The sequence below is a fragment of the Plecotus auritus genome (assembly GCF_963455305.1).
Source record: "Plecotus auritus genome assembly, chromosome: 7".
Taxonomy (NCBI): domain Eukaryota; kingdom Metazoa; phylum Chordata; class Mammalia; order Chiroptera; family Vespertilionidae; genus Plecotus; species Plecotus auritus.
Window position 1 is genome coordinate 4,307,341 of NC_137774.1, and position 10,501 is coordinate 4,317,841.

The window sequence follows — 10,501 nt, forward strand, 5'->3', positions numbered from 1 at the left end:
GTGTGAGGAGCTGTGAAGGTGGCTGCTGGCAAAGCCGGGCAGGGCGAGTAGGGGGCCCCCTGGGAAGAGGTCAGCGCTCGGGGCGAGGGAGTGACCCACTCTGCTGGGTGTGCCCTTTGGGGAGGATGCAGCGCTCCGGGCTGATTCCCAGCCTGGCCGAAGGGATAGCCCCATCCTAGCCCCAATCCAGGCAGCCCCACCACAGGCCACCTCAGACCCCCTTCCTGCCCTGGGCCATTGTCCCTCCCTGAGCCTGACCCCCTGATTGCCGCCCCCTCTCCCCGCCCCCCCTCCGCCCCCACCACCCCACCGCCCAGGACAGCTTCCTCCCAGGTCCTGAGTCACTCCCAAGCAGAGACCGCCTTGGGGACATGATGAGGAAGGAGAAGTGGCTTTTTGTCTTCCATGCTTTTTCCCTACATCTTTGCGATTCCACAGGCTGTGGTTCTCTTGGCAAACTCACTGCTTGGACACTGCTTATGCTGATGAGCCCCTCCCCTCCTCCTCCAGAAGCCCCCTCCCTCCTTCTCTCTCACCTGTCCTCTCCCTCTCCTGCTCCACCCCCTCCCCCCCACCCCAGCAATCTCCTGGAGTCTGTCCTAGAATCTTGTCTCCGGGAGTGTCCCTTCCCGGCTGTCTAACATCACCTCTGAGCATAGGACCGTCACAAACACGCCCTCCTGCCACCCCATCTCCTGGGTCGGTTCTCGGCTGTCACTGGCAATGCCGAGAGCCCACAGCCAGTGAAACATGCAAGGGTGTGGGGGAAGCATGCAGGACAACTGAGGCTGAAGCCAAAGACCCCTTCTTCCTCATAATGTCCCCAAGGCCCGGAGCGCTGCGTCCTCCCCAAAGGGCACACCCAGCAGAGTGGGTCACTCCCTCACCCCGAGCACTGACCTCTTCCCAGGCCCCGCTGCCCGCCCTGCCCGCTTTGCCGGCAGCTGCCTTCTCAGCTCCTCACACACACACTCAAGAGTGGAACCCTGGCCAGGCCTGGATGCTTTGCTTCCCCCAAATCATTGGAGACACAGCAGCCATCCTACCTAATAAAGAGGGAATATGCTAATTAACCATCACTCCGTCACAAAGATGGCTGCACCCACAGCTGAGGCCAAGTTCCCATAAGGAGCCTTGATGAGCAATCAGCAGGGACCTGAGGCCACGCCCTCCCCCACCCCATGGGGCTTGACAGGGGACCTCAAGGTACACTTCCCCGTCCTGGTGCTGGGCTAGGGGACTTCAGGCCGCGCCCCCCACCCCGGCACCAGGCCGCGGGACCTCAGGCCGCACCCCCCGCCCCAGCACCGAGATAGGGGACCTGAGGCTGTGCCCCCCTGCCTGGCGGGGCTTGACAGGGGACCTCAAGGTGCACCCCCAGTGCTGGGTCGGGGGAACTCAAGCCGTGCCCCTGCCCAGCAGGGCTTGATGGGGGACCTGAGGCTGCGTCCCCCTGCTGGTGGGGCTTGACGGGGGACCTGAGGCTGCACTGCCCTCCCGGTGCTGGGCCTGGGGACCTGAGGCTGCGCCTCCCCTCCTGGCAGGACTTGACGGGGGACCTCAGGCCATGTCCCCCACCTGGCGAGACTTGACAGAGGACCTCAAGGCACGCCCCCACCCCGGTCTGGGCTGGGGAACCTCAGGCCACGCCCCCCGTCCTGGCGCCAGATCAGGGGACCTGAGGCTATGTCCCCTGCCTGGTGGGGCCTGACAAGGGTGGGACTGGCCAGGTCTGGATCTATCCCAATGAGGGGGGGGCGGCCGGTTCTGGGTCTCACACATTTTTGAGGCACATGTGGGTGGGCAGGGACTTGACTCTGGGTCCCGTGGTGAGCCCCAGACTCTGACAGGAGGAAGGTTTTCATATACATTTTACTAATTTTCTTTCATCTCTGACACTTCTATTATAGAGAAAGGGCAAATAGCAATATTAAATTATTATATTTAGAGAGAGGGGAAGAGAGAGAAAAAGAAAGAGAGTGTGTGAGAGAGAGAGAGAGAGAGAGAGAGAGAGAGAGAGAGAGAGAGAGAGGCTCCCACCAAGGATCAAACCTGAAACCTGCCCTAGCTGGTTTGGCTCAGTGAATAGAGCATCGGCCTGCAGACTGGAGGGTCCCTGGTGACATAGGTACAGATGAAGCTCTGGTGCCAGCTCCATCCCTTGCCTCCTGCACATCTGACGTTGCACTTGGCATCACAGCCTCTCATTTTACCCCGTCACCCTTCCTATAAATATTATATTACTATTTATGTAATAGTGTACATAAATGACAACACTGCTTATCTCCTCCTACCCAATGAAATGAGGAAGTAAGGGAGACAGAAATTTAAGGGAAGCAGATGAGAGAAACAAAACACAATGACTTAGACCAATCCAGGGCAGTGCGCTCCTGGGCTCCGCGCACGTCCCCGGAGGGCACTGGCCTTTGCTGGTGACCAGGGAGAGAGCCCGGCAGGCAGGACCATGTGGCTGCTCCCACCCTTGCTCCTCCTCATCGTCCCAGGTGAGTGGGGCCGGGGTTTCAGGAACTGGGGTGACCGAGGCTGGGCAGGAAACCAGAGGGTCTGTCCCGGGGGATGGGACACATCAGGGCTAATGGCAGGGCCCTTTCAGCATCCAGGCACCTTTTGGTTGAATGGAAACCAAGGCGCTGCTACCTCACAGGGTCTCTGTAGGTGCAGGAAAGAAACAGGAAACCCCAGCGAACACAAGTACCCCCTCCCAGGCCCCCCACACCCCCCCGCCCCCACCCGGCCAGTGTTTCTCAGCCCGGCTGCGCTGTGGACGCAGATGGACGGATCATGGCGAATCCTTCTCGGGGGCTTTTAGGGACACAGACTCTGGCTTCAGCCCAGACCCACCCCGTCATGGTGGGGCTCGGGGTCTGGGTTGTTCCAAAGCCTGGCAGCTGGTGGGGCTTGCAGCTGGAGCTGGGAAGGCTCCAGAAAAGCGCTCAGGTCCAGGGCGGGATGGGCAGCGAGGCCAGGGTGGGGCAGGCTCTCTGGATGGTGGGTCCAGACACTCATCCGCTGCCCGAGTTTCTGCTCCGGTGGAACCAAAGGCCAGACGGTCGTCCCGTGTGGCCAGTGCAGTGACGGAGACGCATGGAGTCGTATCACGGGGAGGGAGACCAGGAGTCTAATTCTGGGCCGAACGTTAAGTCCTTGGGTAGAGCTGGTGCTGGATGCTCAGAGAGGACAGGGTCTAGGGAGGCGGGGCCGTGGGGCTGCCCAGCTCTGCTGCTTCTCCTCCTCCCAGGTGAGCAACCGAGGAAGTGGATCCACAGCCTCGGGGCGGGGTTGCCCTGGATCCTCCTGGCTCACCCGGGAGAACCTCCCATCTCTAGGTCTGCACCCATGAGGGCTCATGAGCTTGTTCCTTTTCTCACTTTTTGGCTCTTGCTTGAATCCTTTCTAGTAGGTTTAAGAAAGACACACGAGGCTGTGGCTTCAATGCTTTTATCTTATAAGATCACTTGTTCTAGAAAGTCTGGAACTGAAATGTATGGCGAGTCAATGGAGAACATGGGATCAGTGTGATATGGATTCCGTAGTTGGCATCACTGCTTTGGTCAAGGTCAAAGGCCCTGCAGCCGGGGTGCTTTGCTATGGAACCACCAGACCCACCAGGAGCAGCCTCTGCACAGCCAGGGGAGCGGGTGCAGCAGCTGGACCTCCGGAGGCCGTCAGCGCAGGTCAGGAGCAATCACACTCCTGTGGAAATGGGTCTGCCGGCACTTCCTCCCCATGAGGCCAGTTTAACACTGAGATGCTGCAAAAGGACAAAGATTTACGGGCCACAGGGAGTGGGAGGGAGTGAATTATAGGAGTTAATTATTGCTGAGAGTCAATGCTTTTGTTTCCTTGAGCTCTGCAGTGGCGCTGTTAGGTGATTTCTGAGGTGGCTCTGAGCCAGTGGAACTTTGAAGGACAATGGTCTGTGTTGTGGAAGGTGAATTACTTCCTTGTCTCTGTCCCACTCATCAGGCCTCGGACTTGTTGGAGATGTTCACAGTGCAGGCGGCTGTGGCCCTGGTCTCGGGGTGGGGACGTGGGGGTAAGGTACATGGATTTGTGTTTTCCAGGCTCATCAGTTGACATCACGGGTCCAGAAGCAGTGAGAGGTCTGGAGCGGGGCGTCTTGACCGTGCAGTGTCGCTATGACCCATATTGGGAGACCTACCTGAAGTGGTGGTGTCGAGGGGCTAAAGTGGGTAGCTGCAAGATCCTTGTTAAAACCAATAGATCAGCGTTTGGGATGAAGGAGCGTGTGTCCATCAGGGACGATCAGACAAACCACACGTTCACCGTGACCATGAAGGAGCTCAGGCGAGAAGATACAGACACTTACTGGTGTGGGATTGAGAGAAGTGGAACTGACCCTGCGGTTTCTGTTAAAGTGACCATTGACCCAGGTAAGGGTACGTGCATGTGTGGCTGTGTCTCTTCAGGGCCGGCTCTGTCCTGGCCCCTGAGGTCCCTCTCCAGTGACTGAACTCACTCAGATGAACTGCCACAGAGGGGAGTTGGTCCTGAGGTTTCATGGAACCCCGGCTGCTCACTTGGGTTGGGAGGTGCAGGGTTTCTCTTAGATGCTCTTGGGGCTCCCAGGACCTTCCCAGGAGGGATCAAGCCTTTCTGGGCACATTTTTCCTCTGCACAGCTCATTGCCTGAGTCTATTGCCCATAGAGACCACGGTGATGGCCCCAGTTTTAGCTCATGGGCGGAAGGAACCGTCTACCATGAATCCCAGAGACTCCATTCCTGCCAAGGCTTCCCTGGCACCTCTGGTGCCCTGGTGTCCCTGCTCTTCCTGGAGTTTGGGGTCCGGGATCATAGCCGCTGTTCCCACCCCTTGTCCATATCTGATCTCAGGGGGAAGGGGGCCCAGCCCAGGTGGGGTGCTGTGGTTCACTCCCGAGGCCTGGAAAGGCTTCCACAGCCAAACAGTTGCATTCTGGGTGCCTGAAATCCACTCATGAGCCACTGATGCATCTGGGCTCAGAGACATTCTCTTCCTAAGACCTTCTAGAATAGACGCTCCTGGGAGCATCTGGGTGTGAACAAGTGTATCTGTTGGGCTCTGCTTCTGCCGACCCTCGGACAGCCAGCACCAGCTCACAGCGCACTTATGGCCGGGATGGAACACACTCATAGCGCCCCCACCACACCTGGAACCCGGAGGCCTGGATAGCTGCCAAGTGCAGCACGTTCCTTGTCTCATGGGATCTCGAGAAGGATCCTGAGAATGAGCTACCCCATCACAGAAACTTAATAACTTGTCCAAAGCTGACCCCCAGCTGCCCTGAACCTGAGGCAGTCCTGGGCCCCTTCACCCTTCCAGGGCCTGCTCAATGTCCTCATGGACCTGTGCCCAGACTCGACTGCCTCGGAGACTCTGAGTCTCCCAGTAGCCAAGGAGATATGAGTGGAGGCCCCATCCCAAGGCTCCCTTCCAGGCCCCACAGGCCAGGGCAGCCCACATTCCTCCCCGGCTCCGAGCTACGTGCAGGGCTGCGGGTGGGTTAGCAGGCAGAGTGGAATGTAATCTGTTCTGTATGACAAGCAACAACTACAGTGCCGACCCTCACCCCCACCCTCACCTCCACTGCCAACGTATTCACAGACGCCCCAGAAGACACCACCGGCTCCCCAATTGTGACCAGCCACCATTCCAATGGCAGGTAAGTCAGCTTGGATGCTGCTGTTCCTTCCGGCTCACTTGTCCCAGACTTCTCTCACACAGACATGGGGCGTCCCCCACAGAGCTCAGAGTGTGGGAGATGGATGAGAAGGCATTCAGGGCAGAGGGCATGGCCAGGATGTGTGGGCATGGGTGTCATGGGGCCACAAGGCCCCTTGGTCCAATTTCTGAGAGAACAGGAAGGGCCTGGGGAAGTCCTGTTTCCCTAGTTACTGTTATGGCAACAACAGTGACCCTGATAGGCCCTAGTGTCTCTAGAGCCCCTGGCAGCTCACAGAGGACTTCCCTGTGTGTTATTCTGCTCAAGTGTTGACCCCGCCGACGACCACCTCAGGGGGAGGAACAGGCAGATGGAGATGCACGTCCCCATTTTACAGAGGAAGAAACCTAGCCGGGCTCATGTTTCCCAGCTCCGCAGTCACAGGAGCTTTCTGGAAGCTGGGAGGCCTCTTTCGTTTCTTCCCTTCCCCCTCCTCGGCCCTCTTCGCTTTGCCTTTAGATCTGCTGTATCTTCTACTGCTAGGCCCTCCCACAGTCTCTATGGGACATCCCATCTTTCCAACCCAGGGACGCCTTTGCCCTCTCCCATTTGCTCTCTGTTTTGAGAGTTGCTTTCTTCTGAACTACTGATTTACTTTAAAAATGTGTTCTTACTGATTTTAGAGAGATAAGAAGGGAGAGGGAAAGAGAGATAGAAACATCAATGATGAGAGAGAATCACTGATGGGCTGCCTCCTGCACGCCCCCTTCTGGGGATCGAGCCCGCAAGTTGGACATGTGCTCTGGCTGGGAATCAAACCAGCAACCTTTGGTGTTTGGAACGACATTCAACCAACTGAGCCACACCGACCAGGGCCGAACTGCTTTTAATAAGACTAGCAAGCAGTTTTTATTTTATTTTATTTTTTAAAATATATTTTATTGATTTTTTTACAGAGAGGAAGGGAGAGGGATAGAGAGTTAGAAACACCGATGAGAGAGAAACATCGATCAGCTGCCTCTTGCACACCCCCTACTGGGGATATGCCTGCAATCAAGGTACATGTCCTTGACTGGAATTGAACCTGGGACCCTTCAGTCCGCAGGCTGACGCTCTATCCACTGAGCCAAACCGGTTAGGCTAGCAAGCAGTTTTTAAATTCAAGAATCAAAGCCAGATGTAAGTGCCAATTAGGGCTTTTGCTCACATTATGGATAACTCACTCATTTATTCAACAAAAAGCTATGGAGCCCCCCTCATGTCTAGCACCGATTTAGGGAACACAGGGGGATAGGAGGATGAGCAGAACAATCAAGCTGTCTGCCTGCCCTCCAGGCACTTACAGTCGAGAGATAGTTAATGCAGCAAAGAGAGCTAAATAGTTAATTGATGGATTTAGTTTACGACTTTCTGTGAATTGTGATGAGGAAGAGATAACCCTTGTGTTCGTCAGCCCGGGCTGCCATCACAAAGCAGCGTCAGCTTCCACAACTTTCTCAGGTTCTGGAGGCCGGAAGTCTCCGTCAAGGTGTCGGCAGGGTTGGTTCCTCCCGAGGCCTCGGTCCTTGGCTTGCAGACGGCCGTCTTCCCCCCGTGTCTTCCCCTCTGTGTGTGTCTGTGTCCCCCAGTCTCTTCCTATAAGAACCCCAGGCATTTCCTCCCAGAAGAACAAGCCAAGGTGAGAAGAGTAAGGAACCCGAAGACAGTGTGTGGGGGCCAGTGGAGGCCACGGTCAGCCTGGAGTCCCAGGCTTGTCCTCACAGAGGTTATTGGAACCCACACTCTGGGCACAGGGTGCGCGGGGAAGAGGGGTCCTGGGCGGTAGCTCCCTTCTGTCCCTGTGTCCCTCCCGCAGGTTCCAGCACAGCAGGACCCACTTCCTGCTCCTGGCCTTCCTGAAGGTGCCCTTGCTCCTGAGCCTGCTCGCTGCCATCCTGTGGGGGAACCGGACTCGGCGGAGCTCGGGCGAGAGGCAGAGTCAGCCCCGCTCTGAGAACCAGTAGCTCCCATGTTCATCGATGGCATGTCTGAAAGTAAGACGCTCAAATGGAAGGAGGTTTATTTTATTGTGAAATGACGGCGGTCAGCAGGGACCGTGGCTCTAGAGGCAGCCTGGACCCTGCCTCAGGGACAGGACCCTAATCTCTGGGAACCCACGGCTGTGATGCCTGGGCCTCTGTGGCCCCCCTCTGTGCACAACCCCTGGTCTCCCCTTGTCCTGAGGCCCCCACAGAGCAGGAAATACAAACAGAAGTGCAGGAAGCGCCTTTCGCCTGGGGCCCAGGTCCTTGTGGGGCATTTCCGACCTCAAGCCCGTGAGCCACCTGCCAGGGTCCTGGACTGATTTCTGCGTCCCACGTCCCCTGAGGTTTAGGGTGCCCGCCAATCCCGGGTTTCACAATTCTTGACCCGTGAATAGAAAAACCGAACTGTGCACTGACGGCATACCAACCGTGAGTGAAGACCTGATGCACGGGGAACAGAAGCTTCTGGAGTCCTTGCCCTGCTGCGTTTTTATCACGTGTGGGGAAGGAAGCTCTGGTGCCAGCTCCACCCCTTGCCTCCTGCACGTCTGACGATGAACTTGGCATCACAGCCTCTCATTGTCCCCGTCACCCTTCCTGTTAGGATACATAAACGTTCTCACTTCTTTTGAGAGCAACCAGTGTGGCTGCCAGGCTCATTCTGGCATCACAGGGAGATGCCCACCTATTCTGGGGACTGTGACGGGACTCATCGGTCAGACTGTGGAGTCTGGACCGGCCTCGTGGCTGGGAGCTAGGGCAGGCTGGGGAGGGAGGTAGCCTGGAGCGGCCTAGAGGCTGGGACCGAGGGCAGGCTGGGGAGGGAGGTAGCCTGGAGCGGCTCCTCATCCTTTCAAGAGCCGGACCGGATCGCTCCCATCAGGATGTGAGCCTTCCGGGCCGTCCATTGTGGAGGAGGGACAAGGACACCAGGATGCTGCTGCTTCAGAAAGACAAAAAGATTCTTCCTCTCTGGCTCCTGGACTTGAACTTCTGGCAGCTTCAAGATTGAAAAGGGAGGCCACTAGCGCAAAGGGCGGAAGGAACAGCAGGAGCCCAGGCCAGGAGGGACGGTGCAGGACATGGCCAGGGGAGGTCTCGTCCGCAAGGGACCCTGCTCACCCCACTGGGGCCAGCTTGCTCTCACCGGGTCGCCCTCTGCACCACTGTGCTTGGGCCCTGAGACCCGCCCTGAGCATCTTTTTTTTTTTTTTTTTTTAATCCTCACCCAAGGATATTTTTCCATTGATTTTTAGAGAGAGGGAAAGACAGACAGAAACATCGATGTGAGAGAAGCACATCGACTGGTTGCCTCCTGCATGAGTCCCGACCAGGGCCCGGGCTGGGGAGGAGCCTGCAATCAAGGTACGTGCCCTTTGACAGGAATCGAACCTGGGACCCTTTGGGCCACAGGCCGATGCTCTATCCACTGAGCCAAACTGGCTAGGGCATGAGCATCTTGTTTTTAACAGCGCATTTAAGCTACCGATGGACTGTGCTGTACAGGTGAGGACTTCGGCATCTTCCCCTTTGCCCACCTTCCCCTTCCCAGAACTGATTTTGCCGGTGTTGTACGTTTTGCATGGATGGTGTTGATATGCCCTTCTATAAATATTTCCCATGGTAGCTTTATCTTTTTTCCTATTTTTAAATATATTCCCTGTTCACCGTAGCTTCTTCTTTTTTATTTCATTATTTGCTTTATTTCTCGGCTGGCACAATTTCATCATGATGTTGTTTTTCTGTTTTCCAAGGGCTCGCGGGGGCTGTATCTCAGAAGTTCTTGTGCGTGTGAGGGTGTTTGTTGCCAAAAGCAACGATGCTGGGTAGAGAATTCCCAGAGGATCCTGTCTTTTCTGGGAACCTGTAGATTTTCCTTCTCGTCCCCTGGGATGCCGTGCTGTGGTGACATTGAGACCAGCCTCTTCCCTTCATATTTGCAACTTACTCCCTCTGATCCGGGGTCTTCTCTGATCGGAGCCCATGCGCTTCTATCTTTGTCCTGGAAGCTCTGTAACTTCAGAAGGTTCTAGGTGTGGGTCGTTAGGAACCCCCACTCCCCCTCCACTGGGACACTGTATGGATTTTCAGTTGCAGATGGAAGGGTTTCTTTATTTCAGGATCATTTTAAATTCAATCACTTTTACTTGTGGCTTATTTTTCTCCTTCTTAGGGAGCATTTGTGGAATGTCCTTCCTCTGTCTCCTGTACCTGTGTCCGCCTCTCCAAACAGTTTCATATCGTGTGTGTTTAAACTTCACTGTTGGGCCCTGGCAGGTGTGGCTCTGTGGGTTGGACATCGCCCCGTGCACCGAAAGGTTGCTGGTTCGGTGCACAGACAATGCACAGACCTGTAACCCAGCCGTTTTACATACAGGAACTTATCCCACAGGCATATCCACAAATGCGTATCAAGCCACATATGCAAAGACATTCATTAAGGAATTGCATGTAGTTACAAAGAGCTGAAAACAACCCAAGTGCCCATCAAGAGGGAAAGAATGAAACAAATCGCAATATGCAGACATCATGCAATACTGTGCAGCCATTGAAAGCAAAGGTCTACGGGCAGCCCTCGCCGGTGTGGCTCAGTGGATAGAGCGTGGGCCTGCGGACTGAAGGGTCCTGGGTTCAATTCCAGTCAAGGGCACGTGCCTGGATTGCGGGCTTGATCCCCAGTAGGGGACATGCAGGAGGCAGCCGATCAATGATTCTCTCTCATCATTGATGTTTCTATCTCTCTCTCTCCCTTTCCCTTCCTCTCTGAAATCAATAAAAAAAATATATATTTT

The 10,501-nt window shown here is 55.8% G+C and overlaps 1 protein-coding gene across 1 annotated transcript; it reads left to right on the forward strand.

The window, feature by feature from the left end:
• Positions 1-2,342: 2,342 nt before the first annotated feature.
• LOC308253900 (CMRF35-like molecule 7) lies at positions 2,343-9,380 on the forward strand. Its single transcript, XM_080679663.1, has 4 exons — positions 2,343-2,504; positions 4,086-4,415; positions 5,628-5,685; positions 7,541-9,380. Exons 1-4 carry the CDS (start codon positions 2,465-2,467, stop codon positions 7,686-7,688), a joined length of 576 nt encoding a protein of 191 aa, XP_080535789.1. The 5' UTR covers positions 2,343-2,464; the 3' UTR covers positions 7,689-9,380.
• The last annotated feature ends 1,121 nt before the right edge of the window (positions 9,381-10,501 follow it).